Raw genomic sequence first — 18,620 nt, forward strand, 5'->3', positions numbered from 1 at the left:
CTTACCGTTGAATTTCCGACACAAATAAACAAGCCTAGCTCGCATAATCCTCGTTGCATAATTTCCGCTCACCACGCCGTAGCGCTGCACGCGCCGCGTCGCGTCCCGCGGTGCAAAATGGCGGCAGTCGCCTTACGTTCCTCAGTGTCGCGGTACGTGTGACGACGAGAATACATCGTTTGCGCGCGCTCTTTCATGGAGAGCGAGATATCCTCGATGCGCCTGTCATTCCCGAACGCCAAGCGACTTCGTTGATGATCTCAGGTGAGCCGCATCGCGCGCACAATAAGCGCACGAAAACGAGAGGAAATCCGTGGCGAACGTGCCGGACGGCGCCGGGACGGCCGGCGGTGCGCTTTGTTTGGCTACTCGTGCGTGAACCAGGAGATACCGGCTTCTCGCGTGGCCAGATATTCTTGCCCGGAGCGGGACGCCGCGTCACGTGCACGTCTCATAGGCGGCCTCGTCGCGCTAACTCACGCTCTTTCCACGGCCATCGCGCCGCCGAGTTACCGCTTCCCGCCGTAACCTTTTTTTGTCGCCATTGTAAACACCGTAGTACGCCGCACGCGGTGTGTCTTCCGCCGATCGTTGTGGAAACGCGCGCGCGATATAGCACGTTTTCGCATTACATCGATCTCGCGCTGTTTACATCGCTCTTGAAAGAAATTCACGCGATAAGTACGTGACAAAAATACATTCACAATAAATTATGTATCACACAAATTGACGGAGCGTTTGAAAATTTGCAATTCCAACTTGTGATAAGTGACCTCGTGGCAGGCGTAAATTATCATAAGGATTTACGAATTTTTATCTCAAAAGTTGCTTTTTTATTTTTTCAAGAGAGTTCAAAGTTTAACCACCCACGGGTCATATGATCGAACAATGGATCTCTAGGAGTTGTATGAGTCACGTGTATGTTGACGAACATAAAAAACGCGCGATCACCGACGTGTTAAATCACTAAATTATCATATACATGCCATATTTCATAGATGTTCAATTATATGATTTATATCCAATCGAAAACTTGAAATTCCCATTTTCAAAAATGTTTAAAATACAAAAAAAATCATATTTTGTTACCTTTCTCCACTATTTAAGATGCAAATTTATATTTTGTTACTTTTCTCCACTATTTAAGATGCACTATTTATGACACTCATTTTTGCACTGAATTTTTTTATACTGACTTGCTATTTAGTTTCTAATTGTTACTTTCATTATTCTGTGATATATATATACACACACACATACATACATATATGCACACACATAACACATTTATTTTTAATTATTTTTCTGTGTATGAATATTATGTGATATGTTATTTATATTTTCAGATTGTTTGCCATAGGCTATCAGATATGTCGACCCCAGAGAAAGCAGATATTTGTGTGCCAGACACACAGGAAACTTACTATGAAGAATCCAACAACGAGAAGACCTGCAGTGAGACACAGAACACCAATGTAAATGAGAGTCAAGATTTTCGTCTTGTCGATTTTGGAGAAGACGAGAGTTTGACTAACAAGACACAGCCTTCTGGTGAAGAAATCTGCCAAAAGCCAGCTAAAGAGCCAGACTTGCAGCAAACTTCCAACACAGCGGAACCTAAAACAGACAACAAATCAATAACTGCGAATGACGATAAAATCGAAAGCGAAAGAAAGATCATTGAAGAAGAGACAATAGAGAGTGATCTTGTAAAGAAAAATGAAATCAACGACGAGCTTACTGACAATGACGAGGATGAAATTGTCCAAGGTACGCCTCCTCACAGTTACACGCCGCCTAAGAAAGCGGATGGCGATATCGAGGGCGCGAGTCTCAAACGCAAAGCGGGATCTTTCGAAGAGCCACCGGCTAAAGTTCTCAGGACGACATCGATGGAAAACGCTGTAGATGTTAAGGAAAAATTCGTGGAGGAAGAGAGTCGTCAGTCCTGCAAGTCCGACGACTCGTATGACGAGCTGTTTAAAAGTCCCCGACATAACGTTATAATAGAAGAAACTCAAGATCCAGCGAGCCAATTGCCGAAGAGCCCCACCGCGCCTACGGAAGAAACGATGGACACCGACACAGAGCAACAAGAGGAAAAAGAGAAAAAAGAGAAAGCTTTTACCGAAAAATGCTGCGACGTGGAAAAAGACGAAAACCTGAACGTCTCCGCGAAAGCTGCCGACGACACTAGTGTCAACGATAGCACCGTTGCCACCGTGAATTCCCTGCACGAGAGCGATATGCAGGTAGACGAATATGACACGAAAAAGACCGTCACGTCGCCTAATCCTGTACCGGAAAGCATCGACGAAAAACCTCAAAGTGACACGGACAAGAAAGAGGTGGACGAGAAATTGCCAGAGATAAAAGACACAGACGCAGTCACAGATGCAGTGGTAGCCGATGAAAGCGCTGACACGACAGATTTAACGAACTGCATCGAGAAGACTGAGACTGAAATTGAGAAGCCTACTGAGAACGACGAGAATATTCCGTCGTCTCAGCCGAAAGTAGTCTCCAACGAATCTCCATCATGCTTGAAAATCGGGAGCAAGCCAAGAACGAGCGTGGAGTTATTGTATGATGGCGCGAGAAAAACCACCACCGATGGTGACAGCGAGTCGAAACCTGAGGTCGTGGAAATCGACGACGATACCGAGAAAAGCATTCTGGAATCATCAGCGGAGATAATATTCGATCAAACAAAGAACGGTGAGAACAAGTCGAAGCCGGAAGTCGTCAATATCGACGACTCGCACGAGGAGCGTGAAAGAATCGTCCTGGATCGCCTCGACTCCAATTCGGAGGTGACTGCCATGGGCAAGAACTCGGACGCGAATGAGACGCTGTACAAAAGCTGTTACGGCAGCACGACCGAATTCAGCTTCAAAAGCGTATTGGACAGCAAGAAGGAGTCGTTGATGGACTCGAACGATGATAGCAGCAAGCTGGTGAACGGCAGTGACGAGTCCAAGAGGAGCGACAAGACTGTTAGCATCGAGTCTGACACGTTTTCTGGTTACGATACACCGCCTGTAGTTCTCAACAGAGATGATAGCAATAACGCGGCTACATTCAGCTCGCGAAAGCTGGCTACGAAGATCCTCTCAGGCTCCAAGGACTTAGACAACATCGAGCTGATCAGCATAAGCGATCACGAGCAAGACCTCTCCAATACCGACGACGGCGCGAGGAAGTACGACCTGATTCATAACAGCGCGCTGGCTAAAGCCGTGCAGGTGGAGAAGGAAATTGGGATGTATGTGAAACTCAGGTGTCTCTTGCAGATCGATGAGAACACGAAGGAGCTCTTGAGTAAGGAACTCAGTGCGGTGCATTGCGAGCCTATAATGGAATCCGCTTTGATAAGGCAGAAGAACGATGACACAGCGTCGTCCTCGTTGGCTGATATTTCCGACAACAAGGAGGCATCGCCCGGCTCCGTAAATAGCAATCCTCAGGCGTTCCATTTAAACCCGTCCAGGTTGTCTATAATGTCATCCATTAGCTCGTCTAGCTCAGCGTCCAGCGCCGCATCGCTTGCAGCGAAGCTCGCACTCAAGGAAAGCGTGTTGTTCTCGTTGCCTCGCGGCCCAGCGAAGCACGCGAAAAAGATGTCGCAGGATATGCCGTCGTCGATGAACGATAAGCACACTTTGGACGAGACTTATGAACGTCTGACGCGCGAGTGGGGCAACAATCGGCTGTTGATCACGACCGTGTTGAATTGCGCAAACGCGGAGCTGAGCGCACTGGACACCCACAATATTAGCAACGAGCGGTTGGACGACCATGCAGAAGATGCACCCTTGCAGAAGATGCACTCATCAACGCCCGAGGTCGAGGCGGAGAAGATCGCGTTGACGACCACACCGAAGAGCACTAAAAAGAGCAAATCGCTAAAGAGACCCCGGAGCAAGATGACGAGGTCGCGGGCGCACACGAACGGCGAGAGCAAGAACAGCGCGAACACGCCGACCATCACGACTGACTCCATCGTGGAGGACGACAACACACCGCGGAAGAAGAGTAAAACGGAAACCGACACCGTGTCCGATGCTACGGAAGCAGCCAAATTGATAATCAGCGACTCGGATATATTCGCGAACTCGTCGCCATTGTCGGTCGACGACCTCATCGGCAAGAAGGTGTTCGCCAAGTGGTCGGACAACAACTACTATCCCGGTACAGTAATCGACCGCATGAAGACCAAGTACAAGGTGAACTTCTATGACGGCAAGAGCAAGATGCTCATACCTGAGTTTATTATACCAATACCAAAGACTATCAGAGAGGGCTTGTCGGTGTACGCGACCACGCAAACTAACGATTACGGTTCCTGCGGCATCATCGTGGACGTGAAGAGCGGCAAGGACAGCGAAGAGGACGACGTGCGCTATACCGTGGAAACGGATGAAGGTGAACGCTTGCATGTCCAAGTGAAGGACATTTTCCTGTCGGCTGATCAAGCTCAGGTGCTGAAAGAAGAGGTGGATACCGAGAACAACAAGAGCCTGCCGAGTACACCGAAGCACTTGGGGCAAGTGTCGTTGGACAACATGGTGGAAGGCAAACGACGTTCCAAGCGGATCGGCACGCCGGTCTTCTCGACCCCCAAGGCCAAAAACGCCAGCTCATCCAGCAAGATCAAGCCGGTATCGTCGGCGTCGGGGAAGACAAAGAAAAAACAGAGCGGTTTGTCTGAGAGCGAAAACATGTCCAGTGACACGAACGCCGAGCCGGTGGCGCAGGACGAGTACGCGCAGCAGAAGGAGATAATCACCAGATCAAACTACTCGACCCCCAAGACCAGAAACGCCAGCAATAGTTCGTTCAGCAAGACCAAGTCGGAGCCGTCGGTGTCGGGAATGGCAGCGAAAACGATGAAGAAACGGAACGCTGTATCCGAGAACGAGAGCACGTCCAGTGATACGAACGCCGATCTCGTGATGCAGGACGAGTACACGCTGTGGGGTCTACAAAGGGAGATAATCGACACACCAATTAAATCGAACATGAAGGGACCGAAGCACAGAGTCAAGAGTAAGTTCAGCAAAAAAGCGGAGGTGGAGGACGAGGAGATGAAAAAGATTTACGGCCCGATCCCCAGTGACAACACCATCTTCAAGGGTCTGTCGTTTATCCTCACTTGCGCGCCCACAGACTACCTGGACAGGTACCACGATGGGAAGACCTCCGCATCAGGCACGGAGACCGAGACCGACAACGAGGCGGAATGGTTGAAACGGCCGTTCGTGCGAGAACGACTGCAAAAACAGATCGTAACGGGTGGTGGTAAGGTTTACGAGGACTTCAACGAGATCCCGAAGGAAGAATATGCGAACACCAAGCACATCACGAACGTGCCAAACACTACGGCGAAGAGCATACTGTGCCTCTCGGTCGGCATCCCCTCGTACAATCACAAGTGGATCATCAGATGCTGCTTGGAGGTAAGTTTCTTTCGTACTTTGCAGATTTGGGATGCAAACACAAAACAACTCTGTACAGTTCGTACGTTTTTATCACAATAATATCAATCACTTGCTAGTAAAATTAAACTAATTAATTTAATGAACCAATTAATTATTGCAAATTTACTAGTCATTCTTATAATGAATGTATTATGATCTTATTGAATTTATAACAACAATTATTAGTGGTTTATAATGTGAACGATTATGATTATCAGTTATTTAATTTCACTAACTGTACATATTTGTGTTATTGTGGTAAAAATGACACCAACTTTATAATTTTATATTCATTAATAGAGAACAAGTATCTTATTAGAATATGTCCTTAATTTGTCCGACAATCGTATTGCAAATCGCGAATTGTATTTTCAGGAAAAACTCGTAAATTCGGCTGAAGAAATGCTTCCAACAGGATGGAGCTTACAAAGGCGAACCTATGTAGAAGCGTTCCAAATAAAGATCAAGCCATTGTCACAACACGTCATTATAATTCCTAATCAGGTGACCGACCAACAGTTCGCCACGTTTTGGTCGCAAGTGTGCGACAACGCGGGAGCTGTAGTTTTAGTCGCAGAGAGTTCAGGTATGTTTAGTCTTCCTGTTTTTAGTATTTAAAATAACGTTAATTAGTATTTAAAATAACGTTAATGTTTTTAAAGAGAAATAAATATTTGTCTCGTGTATACCTCGCTTTAATCAACTTGCGAGTGATTTACCGGATTTTGCGTTACATTTTGCAGAAAACATCGAGGAAATGGAATTCGATAGTGCTGCTGTGATTGTCTCTAATCAAAGGTGTCCTTCGTGGGCCGTGGAGAAGGCGCAACAATTACGAATTCCTATTATGTCCGTCACGTGGGTTATACAGTGCTTAATCGAAGGCAGGGTTTGTCCGTACAGCCAGCACGCCTGTTATAAGTACAACTATATAAAAAATTAAAACGTATTATCGTTCAGGGGACCCGCTACATACATTCGCGAAGATCCAGATTGTAATCAATATGATTTGTAATAATCATGCCAGCTTTCTTCAGTTCTCTTTCATACTTATTTTAATTTTTTATACATCTGACTTAGACAGAAAACGAGAAGACAACGACTATCGTGCACAGTTGATACGATTCTATATTTTTTTGTTATATTATGTTAGTATCTTATTTATGTCAGGACTTGATGGAGATTATAATTGCTTTAATTTTGATTTTATGATTAATAATATAAAACATTATTCTTTCACGTCATTTCTACGTTTGATATATCAAACACTCTAACACTCTACCAGAAAAGAAACAAGACTTACAAAAAGGACGATGGGCTGATATTTATCTACAAAATGTAACGTAAGTCATGCTGTCATGCATGTAATCTTATGTTTTTGTTCATCTCTAAACCCGTGGAGAAAATAGTCAAAATTCGTATTAAAGGAGTCGAAATAAGTTAATAGTAGTTTGTTTAATGATGATTTTGCTCCAATTTAATTATTTGTATTATATAGTTTAGTTTTATAATTTTTTTACTTAAAATTAAGAAAACATTTCAAAAATGTTAAATCCAATATAACAAAATTAATATAATATAAAAATTAAAAAAAAAAAAGTTTCGTCAGATATATATCATACAGTTCTAAAAATTAAAATTATTAATAGTGGACTTCCACACCACTCTACAAATTTGATAAAAGAATTTTCTATAAAGAAACTTATCATTTCTGAAATGTTTTCTTAGTTTCCAGTGAAAAGGGTTATAAAATTAAACTATAATACAAGTAATTAAGGTAAATGTCTCAATACCCGGGCATGTACCTAATTCCGGACACTCTTATTATTTTGAATATTTCTCTAAATATTTCATCTTTCAACGTACACTAAATATAAATATAATATGGATGTATTGTACGTTGAAAGTTGAAATATTCATATTCAAATATAAAAATAATAACAATGTCCAGGCATTGGTACATTTACCTCATAGCGAATTCGGTTACTTATACTAGTGCGTACTGAGTGCGCATTAGGGCTTGTTCATAGTATGTTATTATATTTAAAGATTGTCTTAAATAAATTATCAAATATTTTTAACGATAATATGATATGTACAACATCCGTACGAATCATTTTATTAGTTAAAATGTTTTTAAATATGTATTTAAAACAATCTTAAATATAAGAATGTACTGTAAATAAGTCTTAACGCACACTCAATGCGCACTAGTGCAAGCTGCCGAATTCACTATTAAATGACTAGAACATAGTCGTCGCTAACTTTAGGCAAAAAATCGGTCCATTTATCCAGACATCATTCCTTTGTTTTTGGTATTAACATTAGTCACTGGCTAGCATAATCGAGTAACGCGGATCGTATTGACGAATTTCGCATGATTGTAAGTGGACTTTTCGATATTCGTGTTTATATATTGCTTCCTAATATTCTCCTTTAATTTTCTAACAATAATAACTACGCATCATTGTGACGTTGTACAACATATCATCCTGATGCCAACATAACCGCGTAGCGGTGTTATCGTTAGAAAATTACAGAAGCATAAAAAAAGTGACGTGTAGATGTTTAGATTTTTGTAAGATTTTGTATAAAACGACGCGTGAGCCGCAAATCTGTTTTTTACGATAAGAACGTCTACTTCTGAGAGACGTTTGCGGTGACCTTAGAATACATATATATGCGCGGAAAAGGCACAGCTAATCTGGGCGATAATAATAAATATCAAAAGTTTCAAAATATTCATCTGAAGATATATTTTTGTGTTTGTGTTTGAATCGCGCTTGCGCGAGTAAAACTAGAGAATGAAACATGTAAAACGAAATATTTTTTCTATTTATGACATGCCTCATGCCTCATGCCTCTTCTCACATATATATGCATTTTAAGTGACGTTGTTTGAGACATTGGATTCACATCAATTCGCGACATCATGTTATCTCTCCCTTTCCTTACACATAGCCTATCTTCAAAGTATGTGACATTGTAAGACATTTATTTGTACTTTGCAAGAGTGGAATCGGAGAGATATAAAAGATACACTAATATATATTTGATAAATTTCAACATTAGTAACTAAAAGTACATTTCGTTCTCTATTTATTCTTCACGTGAAAACGTTTTTGTACGTTTTCAAATCGAAGATAAATATGAAATGGGAATGAATTTATTTACTGATAAAGTATTCGTCAAATATATATATCACGGTAATAACAAATTAATATGCCGCCCGTGAAAAATATCTTTTACGAAAGATAATGTGTCTGGACCCGTGATTGTCAATGATAGAGGAAATTTCCCCCTTATGTAAAAAAAAAAATAAACACGGGATAAGATAGGCGGTAATATATGTGTATATATAAGTAAATATATATATATATACCTTATAAAATGTAAGTTATATATCTATTATGTACAATGTCTGAGGGAAAAATACAATCATATTTTGGCAAATGCGTTCCTTCCCTCTTTTTCTCTTCCCTTTCCCAAAACTCCTTTTCATAATAGTAATTGAGAATATAACAAAGTATTTACGGATTGTACCAATCGAGAAACAATAAAGAGAACGACATCACCAGTAGGAAGAAGAGGATCCACACTCTGAGTCCGGCGTTCCGTTGAATCGCCTGTCGAATTTGCTCGTTGGCCTCCTTCACGTTCTCCGTCGATCCAACGACCGTGGTCATCAATCTGTCCAGGTCTTTATCCTGGTCAAGGATCTTTTCTGTGAAGATCTCTTGCAGCTCGGCGATGTGAACCACCTTACTCTCGATCTGGCTGACCTCCTCCGTCAAAGTATTCAGCTCGCTATACAGCTGCTCGTTCTCCGAATGGAACATCTGGATGTCTTCTGGCGACAGCTCTTCCTCGTACGTAAGCGTGTTAACGTCCCCGTTGATCTCTTGGATCTTCATCGGGCTCGAGTCGTTCGAGTCGTTCTTACTCTCGTGATCGTCCGTCAATTTCTGCGTCGCGTTCAGGGCCAACTTCCTGTCATCTGTTATTGACGACGACTGGTCGACGAACTTGGTATCAGACTGCAGTCGGACGATCTTCCGCATCTCCATGGCCTTTTTCACGCGCATCGCCTTCTGCTCCGAATATATCTTGCAGACGTTCTTCAGGTAATCTTCTATCATCAGTAGCATGATCTCGCGATGCTCCATATTCTGCTGAGATAGCTCGCATGCCGCGACCTCCCTCTTGAGATCCTTGACGAGCTGCGAGCAAATACTCATTATGTTCTGCGCCCCGGCGTCGATTTCATCGCGCTCCGCGTCCGTCATGTGGGACGCGGTGCACAGATGGTTGTGGAAGTCCAGATAAACTTTCCGACTCTTCAGCAGAAATTCCCGCAGTCTGGAGATCTGCACGACTACATCGTGCGCTTTGAAGTGGAAGGAACTCTTGTTTCTGGTTTTCTTTAGGAGATCCTTCGTATTAGTCACCGTGCCGAGTTCCTTGTTGCGTAAATTCACTGTTTTTACACTGGCTTTGAACAATGCGCTGACATCCATGTTTAAACTCCTATGAAATCCTTTTCAGAGACAATTTGTTAAACTTTTCCCAAATTTTTTTAGTACGATGTCATCCTGCACACAAAACACTGAAATATATTGTGCTGATTGTCATGTTTTATAGAAATTTTTGCAAATTTCTTTTGCTCTTCTAAAACTTGATTTTATAACTTACTTTAACTGGAGCTTAATTCATTAAAGGCCTATCCAGACAAGCTTATATCATCACATATTGTATATGCATAAGGAAATCATGATCTATTTGATAAAAGGATGCCTTTTATGTGTTAAACACATTTTACATTACATTACATTAGCTACTTTCCTTGTGCATATGAATAATGTGAATATATAAAATAATATATATGATAATATATAAGATATGAATATATAATATATATGGATAGATCTTTAATGAGATAAACTTTAGTTAAAGTAAGTTGTGGAACTGAATCTAAAGTACCTTCTTTAATATACGGAGAACTTTAACAAACTAATATTTTATTTTGTACAGAATACAATACAGAACAATACAGAAATATGAGATACTAAGATTGTCTACAAAAAATGTAAATATTTACTCTTTCTTTACTTTGTAGACCAACAGCTAAAAGATCAATTTAAATATTTATTTATAAACATAGAAACGTTTGATATAAAAATTAGCAAGAATTTTTGCAAAGATACTAACGACAAACTATGACTTAGTCTGCTTTGAGATTTCTCCTTTTTGATTCCTCTTGAAAAGTAAAGAAGTAAAATAACGAACGAGAGAACGCAATTGTTAGTTTAACAATGTAACATTAACGTCATTTGCGTTAACTTAAAAATAAGCAAAATTGAGGTTAATGCGTCAGTATATTGACATAACACGTATTCTTCTTAATAGCACCTCCTGTCTACTTACAATCTCTTTTTCTGTTCTCTTTTTTCTTTCTTGATAATTAATTATATTCTTATTCCACTTTGAAGTTAAATCTATGCGTGGCTAAGCACGACATGACTAAAAGAAATATATCTGTATATCTAGAGAGTATAGGTGTATGGAAAATGTAATCACCTTAACAAGTAGAGGACAAAAGCTATTTCGGTTATTATATAGTTTAGAGCTTACCTCCGATTTGGCTGAACCTCAACTTGTATTATGTATCTTCACGCGTAGAAACCAAATATGACAGTTAAAATTGTCGTTTTGACCCGCAAAGCGAGATATTAATCATCAAAGTTAACGGGTATGACAGGTTATGTGAAACCTGTCATAGCGACGAAATGTAGCGACATCACACGCTCTGTAGTGACATACGCATGCGAAAGTGCGCGCATTTGAAACATATGTGTACTTATGTATCACTCGTTAAGTTGTATCATGATCTCAATAATTGTACTGAGGCACAATAGAACTCAACAAGTATTGACAGAAACATGCATTGGCCAGATGCTGCTTACAGCTATCACTACCTCAATTCCTCATTAAGAAAAGTGATGGCTCGATATTATTAATAAAACCTCGTTTATTAATACATATATTCTTTCATTAAGCTCAGATTATACTGCATTAACTTAGATTTACTCTTAAACTATATATGTATACATATGTATTATTTATTCTCAACTTAACTTAGATTTACTCTTAAACTATATATGTATACATATGTATTATTTATTCTCAACTTAACTTAGATTTACTCTTAAACTATATATGTATACATATGTATTATTTATTCTCAACTTAACTTAGATTTACTCTTAAACTATATATGTATACATATGTATTATTTATTCTCAACTGGTTCAAATTCAGCTAAGAAGGTGTTGAATTGTTCCATAATGTCCATTTCTTTGGTCAAATTAGTCTTATCGTCATACTGTGAGCCAACTGTCCATAATGTTTCCAAATCGTAATGCTCTCTAGAAGATGTAGAGAAGACATGCAAAGCAATGTTCCCTACAACACAGATCAAATGTTATTCTTGTACCAACAAATAACAGTACTGTAAATAGCTGTGTAAGTCTGTACCTAAATCTATAGCTATCCATTCATTCGACATCTCCCCTTCAATTTTTGGCAACTTATCAGTCTTGTGTCGTTTCAGTTTATAAACTTTGCGCACAAACGTGACAAGAGCTCTCATATGTTTGATTGATGAGCCAGTTACAACGACGATATAGTCGACATAGGCATATTCCTTTGGTACAGATGCCACGAAAATATTCTTGGCCTTGTTTAGTTCTAGCAATATGACGAGATCCTCGATATCATAGACGCCAGTAGTACCGCCTAGAAAACAGTTTTATCATTGCAAAACTGTTGCAAACATTCATGACTATCTTACCTGTATTACATTGACTGTGTCCAGTAGAAAGTGTAATTTTACAACTATTATAAAATTAGTGTTCGCTTGATGTATGCTTTTAATCCTTACCGAATTTTAGAGCATATATCAATCAGATTCACGAATTTTACAACAGTTGTGAAACAATTTTCTCTGCTGTTGACATACAAGGTATACTCACGCTCGAGATTTATGCCAGCATAGGGATCATGAAACTGTTCTTGCGCGGTTAACAATTCCAGGTCTATCTTGTGTTGTTCCTCGGTGACATCGAAGATAACATCCGCATCCTCATCTTGAAAAACCTTGTATTTGGCGTTAATGGGAGCTGTAAGGTTATGATCATCATCTTTTTGGACGTCAATCTTTTCTGCCTCACCGGATTTTTTTCCGGAATTATTCGAGAATTGTCTCGATTGTTTTAACTGCGAATACGTTAGTATTTCTTTGTTTTTTGCGAAAGATTCGCGTAATATCCTTCGCGAACGAAGCAAGTTCCTCAAAATATACGAATGCATATCGAACGAATTCAAATTGTCGGCAACGTGAGACAAGTTTAGGTTAGGTTGAGTTGGAATATAAAATTATTACGTTTTATTAAAGCGATCATATCAAAGATATATTTCAGCGTAAAATATACTTATATATATATATATATATATATAATTGTAAAATATACTTCTCAAACTTTATTCTACATACTTAACTACCGTAACTAAAACTAAATTTTGTATGAAATTTACTACTATATAGGAAAGGGAGAGAAAATGGAAATTATCAACAAATTTATGTTAATTTTTAAGTTTTATTTGAGTACAAGTGTATAAAATGTTCTCTGTGGGACAAAACATCCATTGAGATTTCTTGAAAGCAATGATTTTTCTTGCAGCTTCAATGAAGATTAACCTCAAGCGATGTGAATTCATACATTTGTTCTTCTTATGCCTGATATGCCTTATGCTCACACGGACACAACGAATGTCCGAGAACAAAGGTTCGCCACATGAGCAAGTCGACTTGGGACATCGTGCAGAAGTTTCACCCACAAAGATCATGTAGAAGTCATTTACTTGGACCTCGCACGCATCTTCCTCCTTTTGCGCTTTAGCCTACGCATCCTCTTCTTCCGCCACTGTAAATCAAGCAAGTTATTAGTCATTCTTGCGCCTTCTCCACAAAGGTTAAGTTAGATTATAGATTATAACATCAAAATTTTTAACATCAAAATTTGATAGAACTTAAAAATCGAATGATAAAATCAAAACTCGTAAACTCTGTTAAAATAACTGTGCACATGGTTGGATTAAATCGTTGAATTTATTCACAAAATCATCGTATTGCGTGCTATAATACACGAGTAAAAGAGAAACTGTCGCATTTTAACATTCGCGTATTCCGTGCATTAAATAATTATATACTTCTTCAGAATAATTACCTTAGCTCTCATTCTGCAGATCGAAGACCGCTAAATTTTTCTGGAAGTGTTCGATTACTACGGATTTCGAAGCGTCCACATCCAATGGCTTCCAAAAATAATATGGAAGAGACTTACAACGCGAAGTGCCGAAGAAACCCGGTAGTTCGCATTTCTCTCAAAGATGTCGTTCCCTTTGTCCCGATGTACAATACTAAGCTTTAAGCCGTAAGAAATTAACCAATAACAATTCCTTATTCCTCTAAAATTCCACTGTGATTGGTTAATTTCTTAGTCCCGATCTACAATAAGTGTAGTAAGCTTTAAGGCCTTAAAAAATTGACCAATTATAGTCGAATTATAGAAGAATAGTCAATCCTGATTGGTCAATTTCTTACGGTTTAAAGCTTACTACACTTAAGCGTCTTCTACAATGGCAGTAGGAGTAGTAGTAAGAAATAAGCAGTAAGTAAATAGACCAATCACAATCGATTATTTTTGAAACGTGAGAATGGAATTGGTCAATTTGCTTACTGCTTATTTCTTACTACTACTCCTACTGCCATTGTAGAAGACGCTTTACTGTAGATTGGGATGGGTAAAGGGACGTCTATATTGGAAGTAAGCAATAATGTCCTGCACACAGGACGCGGTAATGTTTGCCGCGCGGCGAAAATCCGCGTGACAGCCAATCAATATGTTGTTTTTCCGTAAGAGCTAGAAAGTTATTACGAAAAGCAGCATATTGATTGGCTGTCGCGCGAACTTCCGCTGCGCGGCAAGCATTATCGCGTCCTGTGTGCAGGAGCCAATACAGCACAGAAACGTTGAATCTATATTTTATAAACGTTTAATTTCAACATTGAAATGTTGTATCAACATTGCAAAATATAAATTTAACGTTGAAGAAACGTTGTAGAAACGTCTAATGTCCGCTGAATTGCAATATTTTGTAGATATCTATAATGGTTCCTGCACACAGGACGCGGTAATGCTTACTGCGCGGCAGAAGTTCGCGCGACAGCCAATCAATATGCTGCTTTCCGTAATAACCTTCTAGCTCTTATGGGAAAACAACATATTGATTAGCTGTCGTGCGGACTTCCGCCGCGCGGCAAACATTACCGCGTCCTGTGTGCAGGAGCCATTACCGCGTTCTGTGTGCAAGAGCCATAATTATCGTAACACCCAAAGATGAAATATGACTTAGGGCTATCGCACACAAATTGACATAACTGCATATGCATAGCATAATATCGTATGGACCAATGAGCATCGAATATTAAGCATCGAACACCAATATGGCGACTTAATACTCGATGCTCATTGGTACATACGGTCTTATGCTATGCATATGCAGTTATGTCAATTTGTGTGCGATAGCCCTTACGTTGCGCAGTTTTATCACGTCTGATAAAGTGCAGAACCACTTGTAGTCTTTGACTATGGGTTCTTTCCAATTGCAATATCCCTAGACACTTTCATGCACACGGTGACACAAGTTGCATTCCAATTGTCGTCATCGTCGACACAACACTACACATTTGTACTCAGCTCGAGGGCTACTAGCTAAACTAATGTTTTCTAGTGAAAATTAAATTTAATAAGCATAGCGGCTTGAAAAGAGACTGGCATTTGCGACGTGAAGTGGATAATATCTTTTTTATTATTTAGATTTTATTATTTATTATTAAAAAATACCAAAATATAAACATAGTTGAAAAATAATCCTAACCCTACTCGACATACATACACATTAGTACACACTTTGTTCCAATTGAATCGTGCACAACGTTACACTTAATTAGGTAATGCAAAAGAATTTTTTCTACTGTACGATTTGTATGTCAAATAGTATGTTAATATATTCTGCCTCTCTCGTTCGGAAATATTCAAAGCTTACATGGTAGAACTACATTAAAGATAGTATTAAACTCTTCTCTTATGAATTTGCAATTAACTTCCTAGTAAACACCAAGTAAAATTATATAACCATGGACCGCTAGCCGCTAACTTGTGTCTGCAGCAAAACATCTGTCAACATTTGCAGCGCCGCCAGAACCAACGGCTATTACGTAAACTATCACATACTTGTGATTTCTATTTTACCATGTGAAAGATATTTTGTGTGTGTGTTCGTGATCATAAATTTATTATTAAAATACATGAAATATATATTTCTTTAATCGTCAATAACAGACTTTTTCATATTTTTTTCAAATAAATTATTATATTAAAAAAAAAGGTATACAACTTTGCTATAATATAAAAATGAACAATTTTTTAAGTAACAAGAAAAAGAAATCCGATTTGCAAGGAAAACATAAAAACACAAAATAAGATATTTATATAATTCGATACCAAATTTGTATTTATTATATTACATAAGAATATATAATATTTATATAATATTTATAAAATATATTTATATAATAAGAGATATATAATATATGAATAATAAAAAAAATATATATATATTCCCACACAGCCCCATACAACACAGATACTTGTAGCAACATTGCAGCAATATTGCGGCAACACTGCTGCAAATTTTAACATTGCTGCAACGTTGCAGCAATATTGCTGCAAGATCTGTGCTGTATTGGACAACTGATATATATGGGATATACTAAAATCATCGCGGATATGCGAAATATATCTCAATCTCCTGATAATATCATCAGTATATCATAATGAATAAATTTCGAAAATATCGCCGTATACAATATCCAAGAGATATTTTATCTGAAATACGATAATGTGTAAAATATATCGTACAGACATCCTAAAGATGAGTAAAAGATATAAAGCATGTACATGGCTAGAGACAGGCATCTTTTTATTAATATTTCGAAAACTATAGGAAATGCACAAGTGACTATGGAGCATATACATCTCGCTGTTTGTCGTCGGTGTGAGTTTTCCATCCGGCTTAACCGCCGTTACATTAAGACGTGTTCGAACACGTTCGGACCTGTGATTCTTTTGAGCAACGTACCTATTGATACTTTGATGAAAGGGCCGCAAAAAAAGGTCTGAATCCAAGTAAAATGAACAAAAAGAAAGAGAGAGAGAGAAAGAGAGAGAGAAAGTTTTCCTAACCTTAATAGTGGTCAACTTTGTCGGTTAATATTTCGCTTTGCAGTAGAGAGCGACGAGTTTGTCAGATGAAAAAGTCGTTTCTCGTGCAAAAACGCGTCGATTGAATCTACTTTCACCAAAGGTGAGGGGCCTAAACTGAATAATTACCAAGAGCAAAACTTTTTCTCTTTCAGAAAGCTAAAAATGTGGCATTATTTGCGACTAATAATAAAGAAATAACTTTAACACAACTGCAGCTTGCATTGCGCGAGGATATCATAACATCTCACGTGAATAAATTAACATTAAATTTATGATTAATAACATTTGCGTCAGTTCATATAACATTCCTATTATAAGTGATAACTTGTAGTTATTAGATAATATATATAAACAGAATACACATAACAACCTATCTGTAAACATCTGTTGGTTGTGATTCCTGATTGAACAATATAGATTTTATATAACCCGTGTGTTATACAATAAACTGAGAGATATTCCAATTCATGTAAAAAATCTGAAAAAATTGTGAGAATTTTCTGAGATTCTGAGAAATCTTTCCACCAAAGATATATTTATTGTGTCCCATATAGCACAGATCTTGTTGCAACATTGCAGTAATATTACAGCAATACTGGTGCAACTTTTAACATTGCTGCAACGTTGCAGCAATATTGCTGCAAGATCTGTGCTGTATGGGATTTGGTGTAATTCTATTTTGTATAATTTCAGCTATAATACTAATGTCTACATTATATTGATAATTGTTTAATATGTATATAAATTAGTATATCGGTATAAAATTGACTTACTAAGCACATTTTGTACTAATTATATATTTATTGATGTGCATATTAAGTAAGCAGTATAAATTTAGTCATTATCATTATCAAAAACATTCTCCGAGATATATCCAGACCATAATCATCACTAATATATTTGTAAAATATACGTGCGATATATCTTCCGGGGTTTTCCTGTACACGGCAATAATTAGAAATCTCAGGGATATCATACAAATATATTTCGCTACAATATGCGATACTTATACGTGTTCGTAACTGCGAACATTAGTGTATTCTACTAATATCTCTCATATATCCACAATTTCTATGGAATATCTGTAGGATATTGCGAATATCCTGGCAGAATATCTTTAGGAAATTCCATAGATTTCCCTTTGCTGTGTGGGTTAAGAGTGTTTATATAATATATAATATATATTATATAATATATATTATATAATATATACGTAATATCATATATTATATATTTTATATTATATAATATATACGTAATATCATATATTATATATTTTATATTATATAATATATATGTAATATTATAAAAAGAACGTTCAACATTTTTTAAAACATTTAAAATACCGTCATTTGAGGTAACTTGAAACACCGGGGTAATTTTGAACAATTTGCAACGGCTTATAAAAATATGTGGCATTATTAAACGGATAGAGGTAGAACTTTCATATCAGCGATACAAAAGTTACCCCAAATGACGGTATATTATTGTCCTTGAAATAAAATAATTTTTGTCAATTTATGTCAGATATTTTGCATTTTTGGCTCATTAATTTTCCTTTATAATTCATAAAAATTTTAACATAATTTTCTATAATTAATTTTATTATAAAGTATTTGTGGTTTTCAAAAAAGTCTAATTCTTTTTATTACTTTTACTATACTATTAAGCTTGCCACACGCACTTTCCATAACAGTAGCCGTAATGGCTCCTGCACACAGGACACGGTAATGCTTGTCGCGCGACGGAAGTC

General features: G+C 38.0%; 3 protein-coding genes and 1 long non-coding RNA gene across 11 annotated transcripts; 1 reads left to right on the forward strand and 3 right to left on the reverse strand.

The window, feature by feature from the left end:
* Positions 1-105: 105 nt before the first annotated feature.
* Positions 106-8,933, forward strand: LOC116845777 (microtubule-associated protein futsch-like). Its single transcript, XM_032818854.1, has 4 exons — positions 106-264; positions 1,347-5,459; positions 5,856-6,066; positions 6,224-8,933. The coding sequence occupies exons 2-4, from the start codon at positions 1,371-1,373 to the stop codon at positions 6,421-6,423; spliced, it is 4,500 nt and encodes a 1,499-aa protein (XP_032674745.1). The 5' UTR covers positions 106-264; positions 1,347-1,370; the 3' UTR covers positions 6,424-8,933.
* Positions 8,631-11,313, reverse strand: LOC116845781 (syntaxin-18). Of its 6 annotated transcripts, none has more exons than XM_032818868.1 (3): positions 11,112-11,313; positions 10,905-11,000; positions 8,631-10,072 (listed from the first exon to the last, which is right to left on the reverse strand). In XM_032818868.1, exon 3 carries the CDS (start codon positions 9,995-9,997, stop codon positions 9,011-9,013), a length of 987 nt encoding a protein of 328 aa, XP_032674759.1. In that variant the 5' UTR covers positions 9,998-10,072; positions 10,905-11,000; positions 11,112-11,313; the 3' UTR covers positions 8,631-9,010. The 6 variants fall into 6 exon arrangements, with proteins under 6 accessions (XP_032674759.1, XP_032674755.1, XP_032674758.1 ...); XM_032818864.1 differs by having other exon boundaries at positions 8,631-10,086; XM_032818867.1 differs by lacking the exon at positions 10,905-11,000.
* A 186-nt stretch (positions 11,314-11,499) lies between these two features.
* Positions 11,500-12,890, reverse strand: LOC116845782. Of its 3 annotated transcripts, none has more exons than XM_032818871.1 (4): positions 12,512-12,848; positions 12,015-12,275; positions 11,767-11,942; positions 11,500-11,650 (listed from the first exon to the last, which is right to left on the reverse strand). In XM_032818871.1, the coding sequence occupies exons 1-3, from the start codon at positions 12,846-12,848 to the stop codon at positions 11,770-11,772; spliced, it is 771 nt and encodes a 256-aa protein (XP_032674762.1). In that variant the 3' UTR covers positions 11,500-11,650; positions 11,767-11,769. The 3 variants fall into 3 exon arrangements, with proteins under 3 accessions (XP_032674762.1, XP_032674763.1, XP_032674761.1); XM_032818872.1 differs by having other exon boundaries at positions 11,508-11,715; positions 11,774-11,942; positions 12,512-12,890; XM_032818870.1 differs by having other exon boundaries at positions 11,508-11,708.
* A 231-nt stretch (positions 12,891-13,121) lies between these two features.
* On the reverse strand, positions 13,122-13,936 carry LOC116845718. The gene is made up of 2 exons (XR_004378306.1): positions 13,766-13,936; positions 13,122-13,462 (listed from the first exon to the last, which is right to left on the reverse strand). It is a non-coding gene; the product is annotated as an uncharacterized LOC116845718 (long non-coding RNA).
* Between the last annotated feature and the right edge of the window lie 4,684 nt (positions 13,937-18,620).

The sequence above is a fragment of the Odontomachus brunneus genome, unplaced genomic scaffold (genome assembly GCF_010583005.1).
Source record: "Odontomachus brunneus isolate Ranch 3 - 2012 unplaced genomic scaffold, Obru_v1 Obru_scaffold_057, whole genome shotgun sequence".
Taxonomy (NCBI): domain Eukaryota; kingdom Metazoa; phylum Arthropoda; class Insecta; order Hymenoptera; family Formicidae; genus Odontomachus; species Odontomachus brunneus.

What these genes read in the sequence shown, in the direction of transcription:
- LOC116845782 (XM_032818871.1), bottom strand. Translation starts at nt 12,848, where the DNA reads ATGCATTCGTATATTTTGAGGAACTTGCTTCGTTCGCGAAGGATATTA. An exon ending in TGCTGGCATAAATCTCGAGC is followed by an intron (nt 12,276 to 12,511) that starts GTGAGTATACCT and finishes ACTGTTTTCTAG; the next exon opens with GCGGTACTACTGGCGTCTAT. An exon ending in ATGGATAGCTATAGATTTAG is followed by an intron (nt 11,943 to 12,014) that starts GTACAGACTTAC and finishes TCTGTGTTGTAG; the next exon opens with GGAACATTGCTTTGCATGTC.
- LOC116845781 (XM_032818867.1), bottom strand. Translation starts at nt 9,997, where the DNA reads ATGGATGTCAGCGCATTGTTCAAAGCCAGTGTAAAAACAGTGAATTTA.
- LOC116845777 (XM_032818854.1), top strand. Translation starts at nt 1,371, where the DNA reads ATGTCGACCCCAGAGAAAGCAGATATTTGTGTGCCAGACACACAGGAA. An exon ending in TCATCAGATGCTGCTTGGAG is followed by an intron (nt 5,460 to 5,855) that starts GTAAGTTTCTTT and finishes TTGTATTTTCAG; the next exon opens with GAAAAACTCGTAAATTCGGC. An exon ending in TTTAGTCGCAGAGAGTTCAG is followed by an intron (nt 6,067 to 6,223) that starts GTATGTTTAGTC and finishes TACATTTTGCAG; the next exon opens with AAAACATCGAGGAAATGGAA.